Source organism: Pristis pectinata, chromosome 40 (genome assembly GCF_009764475.1).
Source record: "Pristis pectinata isolate sPriPec2 chromosome 40, sPriPec2.1.pri, whole genome shotgun sequence".
NCBI classification, from domain to species: Eukaryota; Metazoa; Chordata; class Chondrichthyes; order Rhinopristiformes; family Pristidae; genus Pristis; species Pristis pectinata.
In genome coordinates, this window is record NC_067443.1 from 8,281,704 (window position 1) to 8,304,419 (window position 22,716).

At 57.9% G+C, this 22,716-nt stretch overlaps 2 protein-coding genes across 2 annotated transcripts; one reads left to right on the forward strand and one right to left on the reverse strand.

Moving 5' to 3' along the window:
- Positions 1–1,382: 1,382 nt before the first annotated feature.
- On the forward strand, positions 1,383–9,896 carry mrpl24 (mitochondrial ribosomal protein L24). The gene is made up of 6 exons (XM_052045787.1): positions 1,383–1,482; positions 4,071–4,244; positions 6,300–6,395; positions 7,083–7,186; positions 7,279–7,409; positions 9,662–9,896. The coding sequence occupies exons 2-6, from the start codon at positions 4,074–4,076 to the stop codon at positions 9,796–9,798; spliced, it is 639 nt and encodes a 212-aa protein (XP_051901747.1). The 5' UTR covers positions 1,383–1,482; positions 4,071–4,073; the 3' UTR covers positions 9,799–9,896.
- Positions 9,897–10,615: 719 nt separating this feature from the next.
- On the reverse strand, positions 10,616–21,586 carry mettl25b (methyltransferase like 25B). The gene is made up of 8 exons (XM_052045785.1): positions 21,445–21,586; positions 18,585–18,700; positions 16,409–16,640; positions 15,602–15,664; positions 13,670–13,813; positions 12,851–13,383; positions 12,147–12,331; positions 10,616–11,155 (listed from the first exon to the last, which is right to left on the reverse strand). Exons 1-8 carry the CDS (start codon positions 21,553–21,555, stop codon positions 11,004–11,006), a joined length of 1,536 nt encoding a protein of 511 aa, XP_051901745.1. The 5' UTR covers positions 21,556–21,586; the 3' UTR covers positions 10,616–11,003.
- Between the last annotated feature and the right edge of the window lie 1,130 nt (positions 21,587–22,716).

Sequence of the window (22,716 nt, forward strand, 5' to 3'; positions counted from 1 at the left end):
CCCTCCCATTCACTGTGAGCTGGTGGGGAGCCCGGCCACGTCCCACAGTGGCCTTTTCTTCACTGGCTGCGTTTAGATGGTGAGGGATGCATCAGCTGCAGCGACATGGAGGGGATGGAGGGGATGCCTCAGGTGCAGTGACATGGAGGGGATGGAGGGGATGCCTCAGGTGCAGCGACATGGAGGGGATGGAGGGGATGCCTCAGGTGCAGCGGGATGGAGAGGATGAGGGATGGGGGATGGAGGGATGAGGGATGGAGGGACGGGGACGGAGGGATGGAGGGATGGCGGATGGAGGGATGGCGGATGGAGGGACGGGGGATGGAGGGGATGAGGGATGGAGGGACGGGGGATGGAGGGATGGGGATGGAGGGGATGGGGGATGGAGGGGATGAGGGATGGAGGGGATGGGGGATGGAGGGACGGGGGATGGAGGGACGGGGGGATGGAGGGATGGGGGGATGGAGGGATTGGGGGGATGGGGGATGGAGGGGATGGGGGATGGAGGATGGAGGGATGGGGATGGGGGATGGAGGGGATGGGGGATGGAGGGATTGGGGGATGGAGGGATTGGGGGGATGGGGGATGGAGGGATGGAGGGGATGGGGGATGGAGGGACGGGGGGATGGCGGGGATGGGGGATGGAGGGGATGGGGGATGGAGGATGGAGGGGATGGAGGATGGAGGGGATGGGGGATGGAGGATGGAGGGATGGGGGATGGGGGATGGCGGGGATGGGGGATGGAGGGGATGGGGGATGGAGGGATGGAGGGGATGGGGGATGGAGGGATGGGGGATGGAGGGGATGGGGGATGGAGGGGATGGGGGATGGAGGGATGGGGGATGGAGGGGATGGGGGATGGAGGGGATGGGGGATGGAGGGATGGGGGATGGAGGGATGGGGGATGGAGGGATGGAGGGGATGGGGGATGGAGGGGATGGGGGATGGAGGGATGGGGGATGGAGGGATGGAGGGGATGGGGGATGGAGGGATGGGGGATGGAGGGGATGGGGGATGGGGGACGGAGGGATGGAGGGGATGGAGGGGATGGAGGGGATGGGGGATGGAGGGATGGGGGATGGAGGGATGGAGGGGATGGAGGGGATGGGGATGGAGGGACGGGGGGACGGAGGGTGTTGCGGCCACTGACCTTCCCCAACACCGGCTGCGCGCCCACTAATATGGCGCTTCAGCTCCCTGAGATGGTGGACGTCCCACTGCGCATGCGCCGCCCCTGTGGCGCGCACGGAATCCTGGGAAATGCAGTCAGGAATGACACCAACTCCCAGCAGGCACCGGGCCGACAACCGCCCAGTGCACTCTGGGAGTGTAGTCGCGTTGCGACTCCAACTCCCGGCGGTCACTGCGCGCAACGGGCATGCGCAGGAGGCGGTGGCCCGTGGGGCACCACGGGAGTTGTAGTCCGCGGCCTGCGGCGAGGGCCGGCGGTGGAAGCGGGAGGTCGGCGGGTCCGTGTGGAGGTGGGAGCGCGGGGGCGGGCGGGAGGGAAGGGGAGCGACGGCCGAGGTCGGGCCCGACGGGCCGAACGGTCTCCCCGGACCCAGAGCGGTTTCAGCCGGTGGGTTTACCGGCGCCGCCTGAGTCCGGGCTCCGGGGGGACAGGACGGAGGGGCAGAGCGGCCTCCGCCTGCTACCCCGTGTGGGATAGGACGGGAGGGGCAGAGCGGCCTCCGCCTGCTCCCCCGTGTGGGATAGGACGGGAGGGGCAGAGCGGCCTCCGCCTGCTCCCCCGTGTGGGATAGGACGGGAGGGGCAGAGCGGCCTCCGCCTGCTCCCCCGTGTGGGATAGGACGGGAGGGGCAGAGCGGCCTCCGCCTGCTCCCCCGTGTGGGATAGGACGGAGGAGCAGAGCGGCCTCCGCCTGCTCCCCCGTGTGGGATAGGACGGGAGGGGCAGAGCGGCCTCCGCCTGCTCCCCCATGTGGGATAGGACGGAGGGGCAGAGCGGCCTCCGCCTGCTCCCCCGTGTGGGATAGGACGGGAGGGGCAGAGCGGCCTCCGCCTGCTCCCCCGTGTGGGATAGGACGGAGGGGCAGAGCGGCCTCCGCCTGCTCCCCCGTGTGGGATAGGACGGGAGGGGCAGAGCGGCCTCCGCCTGCTCCCCTGTGTGGGATAGGACGGAGGAGTAGAGCGGCCTCCGCCTGCTCCCCCGTGTGGGATAGGACGGAGGAGCAGAGCAGATCACCCTCTGAAAAACCTGCCCCTCAGGTGCCTTTTAAATCTTGCCCCCCTCACCTTAAACCTGTGCCCTCTGGTTTTAGACTCCCCCACCCTGGGGAAAAGACGGTGACCGTCCACCTTATCGATGCCCCTCGTGATGTTATAAACCCCTGTAAATCTCCTTCGCTCCAGGAAAACAGTCCCAGCCTGTCCCGTCTCCCCTTGTAACTCGAGTCCTCCAATCCCGGCAGCATGCTGGTGAATCTCCAGCTCAGTGACACCTTCCGATCGCTGGGCGACCAGGGCTGCGCACGGTGCTCCAAGTCTGGTCTCACCAACGCCTTGCACAGCTGTAACTCGTACTCAATGGCCCGCTCGATGAAGGCCAGCGTGCCAAACGCCACCTACACCACCCAGTCTACCCGTGTCACCACTTTCAAGGAGCTGTGTACCCTGGGTCTCTCCCCAGGGCCCTGCCATTTACTGTGCATCACTTCATACTTGTCCAGTTTAAATTCCATCTGCCAATCCTTGGCCCACTTTCCCAGTTGAAGCCGATCCCACTGTAACCCTACACACCCTTCCTCACTGTGCACCATGCCACCAATGTTGGTGCCATCCGCAAATGTAATAATGAGGCCCCCTACATTTTCTTCCAAATCGTTAATGTATCTGAAAGTGGACCCAGCACTGACCCCTGCGGCACACCGCTGCTCGCAGGCCCCCCATCTGTAAAACAACCCTCCACTGCCACCCTCTGACTCCTTCCACCAACTCAACGTTGTATCTCACTCTGGATCCCATGGGATCTAACCTACCACGTCAAAGGTCCCGCTAAAGTCCATGTAGGTAACGTCTACTGCCCTGCCCTTGTCAACATTCTTGGTCACCTCTTCAAGAAAAACTCCGTCATATTGGTGAGACGCGATTCGCCACACACAAAACCACACCGACTGTCCCTAATCAGCCCTTGCCTTTCCAAATGCAGCTAGATCATGTCTCTCAGAATCCCTCTCCCATCACTGATGTTAGGCTCACCAGCCTGTAGTTCCCTGGCTTGTCTCCTGTGTGATAGGATAGAGGGGGGGAGCGGCCTCTAGTTTGCAACTAATCACCTTCCATCCCTAGGTCATTCAACTCACTGCTGATCACTGTGTGTGTCTGAATCTGTGTGTGTGTTTGCATGTGTGTGTCTGTGTGTGTGTGTGTCTGAATTTGTGTGTGTGTGCGCGTGTGTGTGTGTGTGTGTCTGAATCTGTGTGTGTTTGTGTGTATGTCTGTGTGTGTGTGTGTGTGTGTGTGTGTACACAGGACTGTTTAAATGGCCCTGAAGATACTAATTGTGCCTTTAAACCCGGGTTCCAGTAATGGCTCGTGATTACGTGACGCAGCATCCCAGTTCAGCACGCCTGTCACTTGGGTAGAGCCGAGCGAGGATGTTTCATTGCAACAAACAATCTGCTGGAGGAACTCAGCGAGTCGAGCAGTGCCTGTGGGGAGAGGGATTGTCGACGTTTCGGGTCGAGACCCTGCCTCAGGACTGAGAGGGGAGAGGGCTGGTGCAGAGAGGAGGGGGGGGGAGGGAGTGGTGAGACGGGAGCCCGAGGTGATTGGTGGACTGACGAGGGCTGACAGATGATGGGCAGGGGGGTGCAGGTCCGGGAGGGGAGGGGGTGGCGTTGGGAGACAGTCAGGGGGGCGATAGATGGAGGCAGGCGTGGAGTGAGTTGGGGAGGGGAGGGTGAAGGTTGCTGCAGGAACGAGGGGGGAGACGGATCGTCGACGTTCGGGTCTAAATGCTTTTTAACTGCTGCTGCTTTCTGCACTGCGGGTGAGTTGGGACATTGCGATGTTACTTATCCGTTCCCGCCTGTGCACCCCCGCTGCAGATAATGCGTCTCGCTGCACTGCTGGCGGCTGCAGCCAAGGTGCCGGCGGGTTACCGGTACGGCACCAACCGTCCCTGGACGGCAGCAGCCCAGAGGATGAACCCCCCGGGCAGGCAGCGCAGGAAGGTGTTTGTGGAGCCCATCCCGGAGTGGACGGTATTCAGGGGAGACGTGGTGAGTGGCAGGGGGAAGGGAGGATGGGGGATAGAGGGAAAGGAGGGAGGATGGGGGAGGAGGGGAGTGGATGGGGGAGGGGGAAAGAGGGGAGGATGGAGGGAGGAGAGGAGGATGGAGGGAGGATGGGGTAATGGAGGGGGGAGGAGGATGGGATAGGGGGATGGGGGGGAGGAGCTCCCTCCGAGTCTGCCTCCTGGAATCGGAGTTGGCGGGAAGGTTCACTCTCCGGGCACCGTGCCTCGGGAAGGAGCTGGTGGACACAGCGGGAGATACCGGACCACGGATCGGGCGCGGACGGACGTTGTAAGGCAGAGAGATGTAGGGAGGGTTGAGGGGTGGGTTGGTAGAGAAGTTCCATCATGAAGAATGAGGTTTATTATCACTGACGTGTGTCCTGAAACTTGTTAACTTTGCTGATATCTAGATAAAGGCTGATAATGTTACAAAACAATGTTTTGCAAAAACAAAATCCTTTATAGTTCAAAAAGTACACACGGAAAAGTGGCCCATCTCCAGCTGCTGGGAGAAGGTTAAACACAACATTAACATCAAAGGGTGAGGCTGGCAGAGTTGCCAGGAGTGACAGTGGGCTTGAGGGTTGGGAACGACTCAGCCAGGAACCGGGACGATGATGAAGGTTCGGCCCGGAGCTGGAGGACTGTGTACAGCTGTGGTCACAGGCCGAGGGAAGGGAGTGACCGTACACTGGAGAAGGTGCAGGGCAGATTCCCTGGGATGCTGCCTGGGATGGAGTGTTTCACAGGAGAGGCTGGATGTACTTGTCCGAGAGGGAGTGCAGCAAATGTTCACCAGAAGGGCTCCGGGGAAGGTGGGCTGGCCGTAGGACGACGGATCGAGTTGACCGTGTCTGTGTTCAGGATGTACGTTAATGACCTGGATGAGTACATGATGGGTGGGTTGGTAAGTTTGCAGAGATTGGTGGAGTTGTGAATAGAGTAGAAGACTGGCGATGGATACAGCGTGATATAGATCAGCTGCAGATGTGGGCAGAGAAATGGCAGATGGAGTTTAACCCGGATAACTGGGAGGTGTTGCACCTTGGTAGGACTAATGTCAAGAGGCAGTACACTCTTAAGGGCAAGACCCTTAACAGTGTTGAAGAGCAGAGAGACCTTGGGGTGCAAGTCCAGGGCTCATTGAAGGTGGTTAAGAAGGCTTATGGAATGCTTGCTTTCATTAATCGGGGTATTGAGTACAGGAGTCGAGAATTTATGATGCATCTCTACAGAACTCTGGTGAGGCCGCATTTAGAGTATTGCATGCAATTCTGGTCGCCTCACTATAGGAAGGATGTCGAGGCTTTAGAGAGGGTGCAGAGGAGGTTGACTACAATGCTGCCTGGATTAGAGGGCATGTGCTATCAGGAGAGGCTGGACAAACTTGGGCTCTTTTCTCTGGAGCGGCAGAGGCTGAGGGGTGATCTGTTGGAAGTGTATAAAGTTATGAGGGGCATAGATAGGGTGGACAAGCAATATCTTTTTCTCATTATTGAGCGATCCAATACCAGAGGGCATGCATTTAAGGTTCAGGACAGACGTGAGGGGTAAGTTTTTTACTGAGAGAGTGGTGGATGCCTGGAATGCGTTGCCTGATAGGGTGGTGGAGGCAAATTCATTGGCGGCTTTTAAGAGGCACATGAATGAGAGGAAAATGGAGGGATGTGGGCATTCTGTAGGTAGGAGGGATTAGCTATGTCGGCACAACATTGTGGGCCGAAGGGCCTGTTCTGTGCTGTACTGTTCTACGTTTTAGAGGTGTGCTGTTTCAACGGACTGGGTGCAGGGGGGAGCCTTCCCCTGGCTGGGGAGTGTGGGACAAGAGGCCATAGTTGTGGCCTCTGGCCGTGTGGGACTGAGCTGGGGAGAGCTTCATGGTGGGGCCCTGTGTCCTGGTGGAGGGGTGTCTCAGTCCGGGGTTCTCCAGACCAATGGTGGGAGGGTCGCTGCGTGTCCCAGGGTATGAGTCCAGAGCACCGGGTGTTGTACGCTTCTCCCGCTTCGGATCCCGATCGTTCTCTGTTCTTCCGGCCAGGTTGAAATTCTCAAAGGGAAAGATGCCGGCAAGCAGGGAAAGGTGAGCCAGGTGATCCGAGCACGGAACTGGGTGATCCTGGAGGGACTGAACACGGTGAGTGTGGGGGTCTCCGCAGGGAGAGGCGGGGGTCGGGTGGAGGTGTGGCTGGGGTCTCTTGGGGGTCGGGATGGCGGTGTGGCTGAGAGTCTTGGGGGTCGGGGTGGTGACTGGGTGTCTCTCGGGGGTCGTTGGAGGTGGTGACTGAGGGTCTCGGGGGTTGGGGTGGTGACGGAGTCTCAGGGGTCGGGGTGGAGGTGGTGATTAGGGGTCTCGGGGGTCGGGGTGACTGGGGGTCTCTCGGGGTGGGGTGGTGACTGGGGGGTCCCTCGGGGGTCGGGTGGAGGTGGTGACTGGGGGTCTCTCGGGGGTCGGGGAGGTGGTGGCTGGGGCAGAGGGGTGAGCTACAAGGGGAGGCTGGGCAAACCTGGGTTGCTTTCTCTGGAGCGGTGGAGGCTGAGGGGAGACCTGGGAGGGTTACGGGATTATGAGAGGCACAGATAGAGTAGACGGCCGGTATCTTTCCAAGGATCGAAATGTCTAACACCAGAGGGCATGCATTTAAGGTGAGAGGGGGTAAGTTTAAAGGAGATGTGTGGTGCAAGTATTTTTCCACAGAATGCTGGGTTTGGACAGGTGACCATGATCCCGGGAGGGGTGAGGATTAGATGGAGGGGGGGGGGGTGAGGGGCAGATGGGACCCGTGTGTTGTGTGTTAACCCTTTCACCTCCCTCTCCCCACAGCACTACCGTTATATTGGGAAAATGGGAGAGCACAGGGGCACGTACATCGCCAGCGAGGCACCATTGCTGGTGGCAGACGTGGCCCTCGTCGACCCTGCCGACAGGTAGGTTTTCTGTGGGACCGCGGTCACTGTGCCGGTCACTCGGTGAGGGCCAACACTCAGTCTAATGATCACCCGCTCCTCCTCCCACACAGAAAACCCACGACGGTGGACTGGAGGTTCACGGAGGAGGGAGAGAAGGTCAGAGTGTCCACCCGCTCCGGCCGCATCATCCCCAAGCCCGTCTTCCAGAGGAAGGATGGGATTGTGCCGGAGCAGTGGAAGGGTGAGTAGTCCCCTCGCCCCCACCCCCTCAGAGTAAACCACCCACTGGTAGGAAACCTGAATTCCACGTGGGGAGGGGATGAGAAGCAGAGTTGGAGGGGTTCACAGAGACGGGGAGGGGTGTAGGGGCCAGAGGGGGTCACACAGAGACTGGGAGGGGTGTAGGGGGCCAGAGGGGTTTAGAGACAGGGAGGGGTGTAGGGGCTGGAGGGGGTCACAGACAGAGAGGGGTGTAGGGGTCAGATGAGGATTACAGAGACAGGGTTTCACCCACAGGTACAGATCTGAAAATGAGTTGATGAGAATTTCAAGATCCCACCGTTGCAGGTTCCTTCCCCCGTGCTGCCCCTGGCCTGGGTGTGTTAAGTGGGGCAGTACTGAGAGAACTCCACTTGAATCAGGCAGTGACCACTGTCACAGTGAATCAAATAACTCGAGCTGCGGGTGAGAATTGAGACATTTAGGGGAACGGTTCTGTTGAGGGAACCTCTGGAACGTGAAGGACAGTGGTGGTGTAATATCGCGCCATTGTATAGAAACCTCTGTGGGCCGAGAGGGAGGGAGGGACATTGGTGCAGGAGCAGACCGGAAGGCACATCAGCTGGCTGCATTCAGAGTGAGGAAGGTGAATTCAGGGCAGGGTGATCTCATGGTCCTTTAGAGGGAGCTGGTGCCAAAGTGACCAATGTTGGCGTTTAACTATTCTGGGATGTTTAACTTTCAGGAGGGACGAACAAAGTGGTAAACAAATTCACCCTGATTTTAAAGAGTGAGGTAGAGGTGGTGGAGAGGAAGGTTCAGCCCCACGGGTGAGGTCTGGGTGGAGCTGAGGGAACTGGAGTTCCAGGGGAGACCCACGGGTCACAGCGAACGGGCCAACCCCACACTAATGTACGGAGGAAGGTGCTGGTGGGGTGAGTACACGGGGGTTGGGGTGGGGGGGGTGTGTACACAGGCCCGCGGACAGGGGGTGTATATACACAGGTCCTTGAACACTGATGATTTGGGCCTCTGGGGAAGAGGCATCCTAATTCCATAGAACTTATATAAAGAGTGAAAGTGATTCAGTTCAGTCTGAAACTTCAATCTAAACAAAGCAAACAACAAAGGCAGGAGTCATGACTTGGCAATGAGATGGGAAACTACGCTAAAACAGTAAATAAACCAGAACTGACTTTTGACCAACTCACAGTGAAAGGTTACATCTGTGTTCGGGCAGGAGGAGACACCATCCCAGTCTGGTCTCCAACAGAGGGGGTGCAGCAAGGAATTGATTCCAGGGATGGTGGGTTTGTTGTGGAAGAGACGTTAAGTTGTCCGTGAGTTTACTGATCAGAGGAATGAGAGGTGACCTCAGTGAAACCGACAAGTCCAATGGGGTCTGACTGGATGGCTGCAGAGTTGGTGTTTTCCCCTGGCTGGGGTAGCTACAACCAGTGGTCAGCTGTTCAGGACTGAGATGAGACAGGATTCTCTCCCCCGCACTGGGTGTATCGAAGAGTGGGATCGATAGATTGTTGGGAATCAAGAGATGTGGTGTTACTGCAGGAAACTGATGCCGAGGGAAAGGGTTAGCCATGACCTTATTGAACACAAGCTGTTACCGGTGACTGTTCCCGTCTCTAGTTCACGACACTGTACATGGACTAGTTGTACGAGACATTGGTGAGACCACACTCGGAGTGTTGTGTTCAGTTTTGGTCGTCCTGTTATAGGAAAGACGTGGTTAAACTGGGAAGAGCGCAGAGAAGATTTACGAGGATGTTGCCAGGACGCGAGGGCCTGGGTTGTGGGCAGACTAGGTTTTCATTCCTTGGAACGTAGGCGATTGAGGGGTGACTTTATGGAGGTGTATAAAATCAGAGGGGCATAGGGTGAACGCACATACTTTTTCCCAGGGAAAGGGAACTAAAAGCTGGAGGGCATAGGTTTAAGGTGAGAGGAGAACGATTTAAAAGCGAGCAGAGAGGCAACTTCTTCACACAGAGGGTGGTGAGTCAATGGAACGAGCTGCCAGAGGAAGTGGTTGAGGCAGGTACACGAACAACATTCAGGAGAAACTAGGACAGGTTCGTGGATCGGAGGGATTTAGAGGGATATGGGCCAAATGTGGGTACATGGGACTAGCCTAGGTGGGCACCATGGATGTGTTGGGCTGAAAGGCCTGTTTCCGTGCTGTATGACTCTGTGTGTACGTGTGGATCTGACCCGTGCGACCGCTGGCTCTGATTTCTCCTCTGTGGCCGTGTCCAGATGGGCCAAAGGACACCAGCGTGGAGGATGCGTTGGACAGCTCCTACACCCCGGCTCTGCGAACCTTTGAGGAAGACGTCATGGAGAAGATGGGCATCGTCGAGACCGGGCGTCAGCGCAAGTCCTTCTGGTACTGATCGTGGAGGAAGGAAGGAGTGAAGGGACTCAGTGACGCTCTCACTCAGATTTAACACTCTGTAATAGGCTCTTTAATTAAACCATTCCCTTCCATCGATATCGGTGCAGGAGTTTGTGTGCTGCCCTTCCCGTGGGTGACCGACTACCTTCAGCTCAAGGGCTTGGGGCTTGGGCAGCTGCAGAACCAGGAGTGGAAGCCAAGAGGGCAGAGGGCACTTCCCGGGGCTGGAGAGGTGAAGTGAGACCTCCCACCGCTGCAGCCAGCAGGAGGCCTAACGTCCCCACGGTGAGTGCAGGGAGTGGGCAGTGGGGTCTGTCACCGCACACTGTCTCCACCCCCTCTGCTGACGGGGTTCACACTGGGGCACCATTCAAGCCCGTGTAGGGTGTGTGTGTGGGGGGGGGGGGGGTGGTGGGGGCTGCCCCACCATATGCCCATTCACTGACGCAGGGACGCACGCACTCACTTGTAGGCAGGAGGCCGTCACTGGCAGCTTCCTCGAGCCGGCCGGGCCTGACCGGAACCAGCGCCGGGTTTTCCAGCTGCGCCAGCAGTCAGGCTGGCTGTTCGCCTGCAGGAGGCTTCTCTGCACCCAGAGCAGGGCTGCAGTGGCGCCTGGAGCAGGACTGAGTGTGAGTTTTCCCTCCTGCACCTGGGGCACTCTCCCTGCGGTGCTGAGGGAGCACAGGGTGGGGGGGGGGGGGCACCCCCAGCAGTGACCCTGTGGGGGCTCTCCCCCAGCAGTGACCCCTCTCCCAGTAGTGACCCTCCTGTGGTGGAACCTTTCCCCCAGCAGTGACCCCCGCGCCCCCCCCCCCCCCCCCCCCCCCCCCCCCCCCCCCAGTGGTACAGCACATCCTCACCAACAGTTACCCAAATCCAACCAAGCTCATTCTGGGCGTGCTGCTGTTTGTGGGACCTTGCTCTGCTGAAACCAGCTTCTGTTCACGGGCAATGGTGATTGGAGGCCTGCTGTAGGAGTTGTGTTGCCTTGATCTACGTGGACCTTGGTGGTGAAGGAGCGAAGTTGGAGCTCTGATGTGTCCCTGACCAGTGGGCACAGCCACGCCGTCCCGTATCTGAGCTCAGTTCCATGCAGTAAACAGCAAACCACATCGTCTGGAAGCTGGGGGTGGGCATTCTGTCCGTCCTCTCCCTGCCCACCCCCCACCTTGCCTGTCCGCGGGCACACAGCATCGACTGTCAGGAGTCTCTGCAACCTCGCTCGGGGCATCCAAACCCCTCCTCGGGGCAGAGAAGATGGCTGAGCTGCCCCCTGACCTTGGCAGCCACCAGCACAAAGTTACGAGGGGAGAACCTGGGCTCGAACAAGGGCAGGAGTTGGCACTGAAAGCCTGCAGGGAGAATGGGCACCGGGTGTTTAACTTATCGAAGGTTGCCTCCTTGTTAACCCAATCTAAGGATCTCCAGCAGGGCAGCCCCCTGCCTGCTCCCTCCCTCCCTAGCCCACTGCTCCCTGATCTCCCAACCTTCCACTCCCACCCCATTATTTTACCAAACCCCTAATTCCACCCCCACCCCCATTGTCTGCTTCCTCCCTACCCCTTCATTTCCCGATCTCTTCCCAAACCAGTTTAATCCGGGCAAGTGTGAGGTATTGCAATTTGGGAGATCAAATGTAAAGGGTCAGCACACAGTTAATGGCAGGGCCCTTAACAGTGTTGATGTGGAGAGAGATCTTGGGGTCCACGTCCATAACTCCCTGAAGGTGGCTGCACAGATCGATAGGGCGGTAAGGAAGGCGTACGGCTCGCTTGCCTTTATTAGTCGAGGCATTGAGTTCAAGAGGTAGGAAGGTTCACCAGGGTGCTGCCTGGATTAGAGGGCACGTGCCATAAAGAGAGGTTGGACTATTTTGTTTCCTCTGGAGCGGTGGAGGCTGAGGGGAGACCTGACGGAGGTTTATGAGATGATGTAGGCATAGAGTAGGCAGCCGGTATCTTTTTCCCAGGGTCGAAATGTCTAACACCAGAGGGCATGCATTGAAGGTGAGAGGGGGTAAGTTCAAAGGTGATGTGGGGGGCAGGATTTTTTTTACACAGAGAGCGGTGGGTGCCTGGAATGTGCTGCCAGGGGTGGGGGTGGAGGCAGATACGACAGAGGGGTTTCCGAGGCTCCTAGAAGGCACATGGATGTGCAGAGAATGGAGGGATGTGGAAAGTGTGTAGGCAGAAGGGATTAGTTCAGTTGGGCGTTTATTGTTAGTTTAACGAGCTCGGTACAGCATGGTGGACGGGAGGGCCTGTTCCAGGCTGTACTGTTGGATTAAACCTGTCTGTTTCTTTGCTCCCCTCCTGGAGCCCCTCAGTCCCCGACTATCCATACCTTGCTCCTGGAGGTAGATGACTCTGTCCAGGAGGATCAGTGTTTCGATGACGGGAGCCAAGGTCAGGCTGAGGCAGAAGTAGGCCAGTACCTTCCCCTCCTGCCCCAGCAATGACTGGACCTCATCAGTGTCCCAGGGGGTTCCTGGGTCCAAGCCCAGCTTCTGTAACCCCTCCCGGGCATAGCTGTGGAGACAGGAAGAGGGTGTCAATGTTGGGGGGGGGGGGGTCTCAGTGTGAAAACCTACCCCACCACTGCTGGGGGCTGTCCCAGCCCACCCTGCGCTCCCACTCGGCGTTATTGGTGATTCCTCCCCCCGCCCCCCACCGTGGCCCAGAGACGCCCCAGAAGCATGTCTTCTGCCCGACTGATCTAGCCCCAGATCTGGGCTGAAGACTTCCCATTCCTGGTGGAACAGACAGCCCCTTCCACCCCCCACAACCCTTCCCGTCTCTGTGACCCCCCTCTGTCCCCCACACCCCTGTCCCCCACTGCCCCTCTCCGTCCCCCACACTCCTCTGCCCTCTGTCTCTCACACCTTTCTGCTCCTCTCTGCCCCCACACCGCTCTGCCCCCTCCGTCCCTCAGACCCCTCTGCCCCCCCTCCGTCCCACACATTCCTCTGCACCCTCCTTCCAGCCCCCACACCCCTCTGCCCCCCCTCCGGCCCCCACACCTTGCTGCCCCAAGGACGGTGTACTCACTCCTGGAAGGGGAGGAGGTGAGTCTTCCTGCTGGCGTGCAGGGCGAGGCGGCGGAGCTGGGGGTTGATGCGGCGGATGAGGACCTCGAGCGCGGCCCGGTACCCGTGCGTGCGCAGCTCCCGGCTCCCGCCCTGCAGCCGGACAGCGAAGTCCTCGACCGCGTGGCAGGCTGTCTCCCGCAGCTTGTAGGGCAGCTGGTGGGAGGGCAGCCCCTGGACCCAGGTGCTCATGGGGTACCCGCCCCGGGGTGGGCCATACACCCCACCCTCCGCGCTGGCCTTCATGTAGCAGCAGGACACGACCGCCAGGCCCCGTGCGCTGGGGCAGCGGGCGAAGAGCCTCAGGGTGGCAGGACCCAGGTCTCCACAGGCGTGGAGGGCCGTCAGCACCAGGGGGGCCGGACCCTGACCCGGCCCCAGCCCCAGCACCCGCTCCAGGTCCTGCTCCTCCTCAGGGTCCACCCACTGCACCAGGTGCCGGGGGGGCCGAACGTTGGGGGGGTCCGGGCTCCAATTCGGCTGCTCACTCCCGGCCTGGGTACAACAGAAAGAGAGAGTGTGTGTCAGGGGGTCGGTCTGGGTTCCTGACCCGGCATCACCTCCCCCTCCCCCTCTTGTCCTCCCCTCCACCTCTCCCCCCCCAACCCTCCCTCGCCCATCACCTTCCCCTCTCCCCTCTACCACCCCCTTCCATTTCACTTCCCCCTCCACCCCCCGCACCCCGCCTCACTGAACACCCCAACAGCCCCCCTCATTGAAGACCCCACTGTCCCCCCCCAACCCGACCCCACCGAACAGCCCACCGTTAAGGAGGCCTCACCTTCGGTTCCCGGCGGGCCTCCTTCGCCAGGCCGAGCAGCAGCTCCCTGTCGAACCTCCTGGCCGCAGCCACCAGCTCCTCGGTCCCCTCCACCCCGGTCAGTTGTAGGCCGTGGCCAAAGGCAAGGTAGCGAGACAGGTGGCCCTGGGGGGTTGGGGGGAGAGAAGAGAGGACAGCAGCTCACTCACAGCTGGGGGTGGGGGTGGGGGGTGTGCGTGCAGGTCTCCCTCACCAACCCCCCACCCCCACCCCACGTCTCCACCTCTGGAGAATCAGAATCAAGTTTGTTATCGTTGACATACGATGTGAAATTTGTTTTGTGGCAGCAGTACAGTGAAAGACATAAAATTATATGTTACAAAAATAAAGAGTGCAGAAGAGGAATAATGAGGAAGTGTTCATGGGTTCATCTGATGGCGGAGGGGAAGAAGCTGTTCCTGAATCGTTGAGTGTGCCTCCTCCCCGATGGTAGTAACGAGAAGACAGCATGTCCCGAATGGTGAGGGTCCGCGATGGATGCCGCCTTCTTGAGGCCCTGCCTCCTGAAGATGTCCTCGATGGTAGATGGATGATGGGAGCTCTGCCCCTCCGGTAGCAAGGCGACTCCAAAGGAATTTGGCTGCTGTTCGACTTCAGAAGGCCTCACAGCTAGGAGCGGTCACACAGCTGCCCTTCCTGCTGGGAATCTAAGCTGGCGTTTCTATGGAAAATGAGGCATTAACAGGATGGAAACCGAGAAGTTCGGGAGCCAGGGAGCAGCACTGAGAAATCCCTCCAACCCAGGTGGTTGGGAGCCTTTATCCGTGGAAGTCCAGTTGCCGGACTGGTGAAGGGAGGTGAGGGGTGTGGGGGTGGAGTGGAGATCAGTCTCTCTCTTCCCCGTGGTGAGGTGCGCACGCGGGGACCCCTCCTCTCCAACAGCTGAGACAACCGGAGGCAGACAGAGCTGGCCGGGCAGTGCCGGGGTCGGACCTCACTGCTCAGTGTTGGTCGTCACTGGAAACCTGGCTCTGGGGCTGACTCGCTGCCTGACATGTTCTGCTGCGACTGTTTCCCACACAGCTTGTGGCTTCCCAGGTCGGTACCTTGTTTGGGGGCTTCACTTATGGTGGCTCCCAGTACACCCACCCTTCCGTCAGTGAACCAGGCTTGGCCACCACAGTCATGGGTAGGGTCTGTCCACAAGTTATGGGACTGTGAGACACAGAGCTCCCTGACCTCCACAGTGTTGTAATGGATGGCATCAAAAACACACGAGACAGGAAACAATTAGTAAAAATGGAGAGAGCGGAAAATAGTTCTGGTGTGCGTAGGAACGAACGTTTGAGACATTCTGACTGGTTGCATCACCGCCTGGTATGGAGCCTCCAACACGCAGGATCACAAGAGGCTGCAGAGGGTTGTAGATACAGCCAGCTCCATCACGGGCACAACCCTCCCCACCATCGAGGACATTTCCAAGAGGCGGCGCCTCAAGAAGGCGGCATCCATCACTAAGGACCCTCACCACCCGGGACATGCCCTCTTCATGTTACTACCATCGGGGAGGAGGTACAGGAGCCTGAAGACCCACACTCAATGATTCAGGAACAGCTTCTTCCCCTCTGCCATCAGATTTCTGAACAGTACCCCGTTATTTTTTTTGCACTATTAATTTGTTTCTGTAAGTTATAGTAATTTCACATCTTTGCACTGTACTGCTGCCGCAATACAACAAATTTCACGACATCTAAGTCAGTGATAATAAACCTGATTCTGATTGCAGTAGGCTGGACTTTTGAATGTAATATTATGGGAGCTTGGGCGTCTGTAAATCAGGCATTGTAACCACGGCGATGGTCTGTACATCTTTGGCAGGAGACGTACTGGTGCCTGGGACTAGTTTGGGCAGTGCAAGTGTTGTCCCAGAGCTGATGGTGCAGCCTACTGTACCTGGCCTGATCCCAGATCCAGCACATGCTCACAGCCTGTAAAATCGCACAGCTTCTTCACCAGCTGTTGGAGGGAGGAGAGAGACGTTAGATGTCGGTGTGAGCCGTAACTCCTAGTGTACGTGGTCGGGCAGGGGCCCAGCTGGGGCAGAGCTAGAGGGGCAGAACAGCCTCGGGCAGCAGTGCGCGGGAGGTTTCACTGGTCAACACGGGTGGGGAATGGCCCTGAGACGAGGCACCATCAGCCCCTCCTCTCACTGCAGGATGGAGCCCGGTCTCTGCTGACTGCCACCGGCTGGCTGGGCTTGTTCCACCCGGCTCCCTTCCCCGTCCTTCCCATCAGCAGGGCCCCTCCCCTGGACCACGTCATTCCAGCCACCCCCACCTGACCCCCCCACCCACCTGCCCATGCACCAACACCACCCGACCCCCCCCACCCACGTTATGTTGCAGCTATATTTAAGAGTCATGAAGACCCCTCCCAGGCCCTCCCCCTATATCCCATCTGCCCTCTCCCCCCACCCTCCCCGTTCCCCATCCTCTGCCCCTCCTCCCCCTTTCTCCCCTCCCCCTCCTCACACTACCTCCCTTCCCTCCTGCCCTCCTCACACCCCCTCCCTCTTCCCCCTCCACCCCTCCCCCTCCCTCCCCATCCCTCCTCACCCCTCCCTCCCCCTCCTCCCCATCCTCACACCACCTCCCTTCCTCCTCCCCTCTCCCCCTCCCTCCTCCCCCTCCACCCCTCCCCATCCCTCCTCACCCGTCCCTCCACTCCCCTCCCCCTTCCTCCTCCCCCATCCCTCCTCACCCCTCCCAGCCTCCGGATCTCGTGCTGCTTCTTGGGTTTGACGTGTCTGCGGAAGAGGTGTCTCAGCCTCGAGCTCTGGCTCCTGTTCGCCCTGAATTCCTCGGGCTCCTTGCTGCCCCCGGGGGCTGCCTCACCAGGGGTGGGGGAGACCCCCCGGGGATCCCGGGGGAGGGCCAGGCTGCGGGCGGCTGCCTTGAAGGCCAGCAGGGAGAGGGGCCACACCGACTCCTGGCTGGGAAGGGGGGTGTAGTGGGGGGGGGTAGGGTGTGGATGAGGGGGGATTGGGTGTGGATGAGGGGGAGGGGATTGGGTGTGGATGAGGGGGGATTGGACGAGGGGGAGGGGGCAGGGTGTGGATGGGGAGGGAGGGGGTAGAGGGATGGGGGGGGGTCGATAGGGAATGAGGAGAGGGGAGAAGGTTGAGTGGCCCCAGTGGGGGATTAGAGGAGTACAGGGGAAAGGGGAAGTGAACAAGGGGGAGAAGGGGGAATGGGGCAGGGGATGGGCGGTGTTGGTGGGAAAGGAATGGGTGGTCAGGTGACATGAAAGAAGGGGAGGGGATTGGGAACAAGAGGGGATGGGGGAGGAAGAGGGGAGAGAAGGGGATGAGATGGGGAGGGAGGGGGATGAGATGGGGAGGGAGGGGGATGAGATGGGGAGGGAGGGGGATGAGATGGGGAGGGAGGGGGATGAGATGGGGAGGGAGGGGGATGGGGAGGGAGGGGGATGGGGAGGGAGGGGGATGGGGGGAGGGAGGGGGATGGGGGGAGGGAGGGGGATGGGGGGAAGGGGAGGGAGGGGGATGGGGGGAAGGGGAGGGAGGGGGATGAGGGGAAGGGGAGGGAGGGGGATGAGGGGAAGGGGAGGGAGGGGGATGAGGGGAGGGGGATGAGGGGAGGGGGATGAGGGGAGGGGGATGAGGGGAAGGGGAGGGAGAGGGGAGGGAGAGGGGAGGGAGAGGGGAGGGAGGATGGGGAGGGAGAGGGGGATGGGGTTATGGGGAGGGGGGTATGGGGAGGGAGAGGGGAGGGAGGGTGAGGGAGGGAGGATGGAGAAGGGAGAGGGGGATGGGGTTATGGGGAGGGGAGGGGGGTATGGGGAGGGAGAGGGGAGGGAGGATGGGGGAGGGAGGATGGGGAGGGAGGATGGGGAGGGAGGATGGGGAGGGAGAGGGGGATGGGGTTATGGGGAGGGGGGTATGGGGAGGGGGGTATGGGGAGGGAGAGGGGAGGGAGGGTGAGGGAGGGAGGATGGAGAAGGGAGAGGGGGATGGGGTTATGGGGAGGGGAGGGGGGTATGGGGAGGGAGGATGAGGGAGGGAGAGGGGATGAGGGGACGGGGAGGGGGATGGGGAAGGGGAGGGGAGGGAGAGGGGAGGGAGGATGGGGAGGGAGAGGGGAGGGAGGATGGGGAAGGGAGAGGGGAGGGAGAGGGGAGGGAGGATGGGGAGGGAGGATGGGGAGGGAGGATGGAGAAGGGAGAGGGGGATGGGGTTATGGGGAGGGGAGTGGGGTATGGGGAGGGAGAGGGGAGGGAGCAGGGGAGGGAGAGGGGAGAGAAGGGGGACAGGGAAGACAGGAGACAGGTAGGGAAAAGAAGCAGAGAGAATACATGAGGAGTTTCCTGTTACTTTAACCTCCGTGAAGTAGTGATCTGCTTTCTGACACCTCAAGCCATCCCACTGAGATTCTGGAAGGAAGCAAGGCCAGGTTCTCATGTGGACATTGCTTTAACTGTAACGTTTCTCACGCTGTAATCCTTCAGCTCAACCACTGGCGTAGTGATGCATGACTGCCACCTGCTGATGTAACTGGAGATGACAGTCACGGGATAATCATCTGAGAGCACACTCTATGACGCTGCCTCTCTGAGTGGGTAAATGTTTGCTGTGCCGGGCAATGACGCACAGCACATTCCTACAGCAACAGAATCATTTTAAACAGAGCACCACAGCAGTAACTCTGCACAGCGCACTATGGCAGTCTACAGAATCTGCTTCAACACCCAACAGTCCACAGAATCTATTTAACCAGCAAACCACCTACAGGGTCTACTTTAAGCTTAGTATTCACAAAACAGAAATATTTTGTTTGATCACATCCCTGAGTGTTTTTTCAACCCAAGAGGTGCCATATCAAAGCAAGCAGTTATTTTGTATTAAAAGGCTGTTCTTTACCCAACGGAAGATCCATTTTCCAGCAGCAACGATGCCAACTGTGGGGCAGTCAAAGCGGAGAGTGTCGCCTGCCAGGAGCGAGGCACTTTCTCCCACAGGTTTTCACTGAAGAATTCCTAGGAGGCAGGATCAGGGTTGAGAAGACGGCGGGATAAAGAGGGGAGAAATATATTGATCTGTATTTATTGAAGTGTGTGCATCAAAACTGTTAAGGGTCACAGAACAATACAGGATGGATACAGGCCCTTCGGCCCAGCTAGTCCATGGTGCCCACCCAGCTTGTCCCAATTTCCTGTGTTCGGCCCATAGCCCTCCAAGCCCCGCACCTCCTTAAACGATAATATTGTACCTGCCTCAAGCACTTCCTCTGGCAGCTCGTTCCATATACTCATCACCCTCTGCCTCCACCAAACTAAGGGTCCTGCCATTAACTGTGTACTCTCAAGATACCAATTAGCCACAATTGTTGAATAGTTGAACAGGGTGGCCTTCTCCTGCCTGTAACGGGCTGAAGGAACTTGTCCTGTTCTGGTAGGACATACAGAGTAAATGGCAGGGACCTTAGGTGTGTTGATGGACAGAGGGACCTTGGGCTGCAAGTCCATAGCTCCCTGAAAGCAGCGACACAGATGGATAGGGTAGTGAAGAAGGCACTTGGTATGCTTGCCTCCATAGGCTGAGACATTGAGTGTAAGAGTTGGGTCATCATGTTACAGTTACGTAAAACATTGGTTAGACCGCACTTGGAGTCCTGTGTACAGTTGAGTGCAGGAGAGATTCACCAGGAGAATGGAGGGTTGCGGTTATAAGGAGAGATTGGATCAGCTGGGTTTGTTGCCACTGGAATGTTGGAGGCTGAGGGGTGACCTTGTAGCAGTTTATAACATTATGAGGGGGCATAGATGGGAGAGAGTCTTTTTTCCCAGGACGGGAGTCTAGAACCAGAGGGCACAGGTTGTAGTTACCCAAACTTGCTAATCAGTGGACCAAGGAATGCAAGAGGTCAATCAGCCCCTCGATCCTCTGTTGTAGCAGAATGGGAAGAAACCATTCAGCTCCTCAAGCTTGTTACCCAGGAAAATAGAATTGTACGATCATAGAGACAAGGCCTTTCAGCCCATTGCTGACCGTGAGGCCTATCTACACTAGTCCCATTTGCCTGCATTAGGCCCGTGTCCCTTTCCTACCCAAGTACCTGTCCCACTGCCTTTTAAATGTACTTGCATCTGCCTTGCCCACCTCCTCTGGCAGCTCCAGACACCCACCACCTCTCAGATCTCCTCGAAATTTCTCCCCTCTCACCTTAAACCTGTGCCCTCTAGTTCTAGACTCCCTGTCCTGGGAAAAGACTCCTATCTGTCCCCCCTCATATTGTCATAAACTGCTACAAGGTCACCCCTCAGCCTCTGACATTCCAGTGGCAACAAACCCAGCTGATCCAATCTCTCCTTATAACCGCAGCCCTCCATTCTCCTGGTGAATCTCTCCTGCACTCAACTGTACACAGTACTCCAAGTGCAGTCTAACCAATGTTTTGCATAACTGTAACATGATGACCCAACTCTTACAATGTCTCAGCCTATGGAGGCAAGCACACCAAATGCCTTCTTCACTACCCTATCCATCCATGTCGCTGCTTTCAGGGAACTATGGACTTGCAGCCCAAGGTCCCTCTGTCCATCAACACTCCTTATGTCCCTGCCATTTACTCTGTATGTCCTACCAGAACAGGACAAGTTCCTTCAGCCCGTTACAGGTAGGAGGAGGCCACTCAATCACTTGTCCCTGTTCAGCTATTCAATGAGATTGTGGCTAGTTGGTATCTTGAAAGTATACATTTAATGGCAGGACCGTTAATAGTGTTGATGTACAGAGGGATCTTGAGGTCCATCCATAGCTTCCTGAAACTGACTGAACAAGTCGATAGGGTGGTAAAGAAGGCATATGGCATGCTAGCCTTTATTAGTTGAGGCAGGAGTCTGGTTAGGCTGCATCTGGAGTATTGCATCCAGTTCTGGTCACCCCGTTATTGGAAGGATGTGGAGGGTATGGAGAGGGTGCAGAAGAGGTTCACTAGGACGCTGCTATAAGGAGAGGTTGGACAAACTTGGATTATTTTCTCTAGAGCGGCACAGGCTGAGCAGACACCTGATAAAAGTTTACAAGGTTCTGAGAGGCATAGATAGAACATACAACCTATGTCTTTTTCCCAGGGTGGAAATGTCTAATACTCTCAGGCATGCATTTAAGATGAGGGGGGAAAGGTTCAAAGGAGATGTGCAGGGCAAGTTATTTTACACAAAGAGTGGAGAGTGTCTGGAATGCATCGTGTGCCGAAGGGCCCATTCCTGTGCTATGTTCCACACCCATTATTTCCCTGTGACCAGCATGAGCCACAAGTCCCTGTTCTCACACTTCAGGCTGGCCTCCAGCCTCAGCACCTTGTGGGAGGGAGTTTCAGACTTCCCTGACCCACTGCACGAGGAATTACTTCCAGATATTGTCCCTGAAATTGGTTGGGATTGGAATGAAGGGAACATGAAAGTAGGGAACACAGGGCTCAGAGGTAGGAAAGCATGTAGCTTAAAGGGGATGTGTGGGGCAAGGTTTCTTTACACAGAGAGTGGTGGGTGCCTGGAATGGGCTGCTACAAGTGTGGTGGAGGCAGATATGATAGTGGCTTTTAAGAGGCTGTTAGACACATGAATATGCAGGGAATGGAGGGATACGGATCTTGTACAGGCAGGAGAGAATTAGTTTAATTTAGCATCGTGTCCGGCACAGATATTGTGAGCCGAAGGGCCTGTCCTATTCTATGGAACCACGAGGAGCCCCAAGAGAGCTTCCAAAGTTGACTCACTATCACATACGAGTCCAAGATGTCCATGTAGATGGACAGGAGGCGCACAATATCCGCTGCCCTCTGCTTCTGCTGCCCAAAGGACAGCTGGTGAGCCCCAAGCGATGGCATTCTGGCCAGCGGTCGGTACCAGGGAACACGCCACACCTGGGGAGCACAAGGCAGAAAGCTCACGTGAAAACCAAACCCGTAGTCCGAGCCGATACTCCCAGTACAAAAACTGAGGGAGTTCTGCGCAAGAACTTGGAGCAGGAGCCGGCCATCTCGCACTTTGAGCCTGATCCACCTTTCATCAGATTATCCCACCTCAGCTTCCCTGTCCCCACATCTCTCGAGTTCCTTAATACCTAGCCGTCTGTTTTGAATGAAACAGGGTAGAGAATTCCAACAATTCACCACCCTCTGAGTGAAAAGATTTCTCACCCTCAGTCCGAAATGACCCACCCCAATTGTCAAACAGTGCCCCTCTTCTTGGACTCCTCAGCTGGGGAAATATCCTGCTGGCTTGCAGCCTGTGGAGCCCGGTAAGAATTTTGTAAGTTGCACTGAGATCTCCTCTCCTTCTCGTAAACTGAATCACTCCTTGTGCAGCAAACCTGCTATCCCTGGAACCGGACTGTGAACCTTTGCTGCACTCTTTCTATGGCAAGTGTATCAAGACTCTCCACAATATTCCAAGTGTGGTCTCACCAAAGCCTTAGACAATTGCAATAAGATTTCCTTACTCCTATAATCAACCCCCCTTGTTTGTAAAGCATTGCCTGTAGTGACTTGTGCACTGGCACACCCAGGTCCCTCTGAATATCAACACTACCCGATCTCGCACCAGGAGGGGGGAAAGGATGGGGGGGGGAAGGGGGGGAAGGATGGGGGGGGAAGGGGGGGGAAGGATGGGGGGGAGGGGGGAAGGATGGGGGGAGGGGGGGATTGGGGGAGGGGGGAGGATGAGGGGTAAGGTTGAGGGGGATGGGGGTAAGGATGAGGGGAAGGGGGAAAGGATGGGGGGATGAGATGGGGAGGGGAAAGGATGAGGGGGAGGGGAAAGGATGATAGGGGAGGGGAAAGGATGATGAGGGGGAGGTGCAGGGAAAAGCGAGGGGATGGAGGGGGGTGAGGGTGTGATGGGGTGAGGGGGAGAGGACGGGGGGTGATGAGGAGGAGGGGGTGTGACGGGGTGATGAGGAGGTGAGGGGGTGACGAGGTGAGGGAAAGAGGGGGGTGAGGGGGTGAGGACGGGGGGTGACGGATGAGGGGACGGAGGGGGGGTGAGGG

Excerpts from the sequence above, each read along its gene's own strand:
- mrpl24 (XM_052045787.1), top strand. The coding sequence starts at position 4,074 with ATGCGTCTCGCTGCACTGCTGGCGGCTGCAGCCAAGGTGCCGGCGGGT. Across the intron at positions 4,245-6,299 it reads CGGTATTCAGGGGAGACGTG|GTTGAAATTCTCAAAGGGAA; the intron begins GTGAGTGGCAGG and ends TCTTCCGGCCAG. Across the intron at positions 6,396-7,082 it reads TCCTGGAGGGACTGAACACG|CACTACCGTTATATTGGGAA; the intron begins GTGAGTGTGGGG and ends CTCTCCCCACAG.
- mettl25b (XM_052045785.1), bottom strand. The coding sequence starts at position 21,555 with ATGCCATCGCTTGGGGCTCACCAGCTGTCCTTTGGGCAGCAGAAGCAG. Across the intron at positions 16,641-18,584 it reads GAAAATGGATCTTCCGTTGG|CCAGGAGTCGGTGTGGCCCC; the intron begins GTAAAGAACAGC and ends CCCCCTTCCCAG. Across the intron at positions 12,332-12,850 it reads CACCTCCTCCCCTTCCAGGA|CTATGCCCGGGAGGGGTTAC; the intron begins GTGAGTACACCG and ends CTGTCTCCACAG.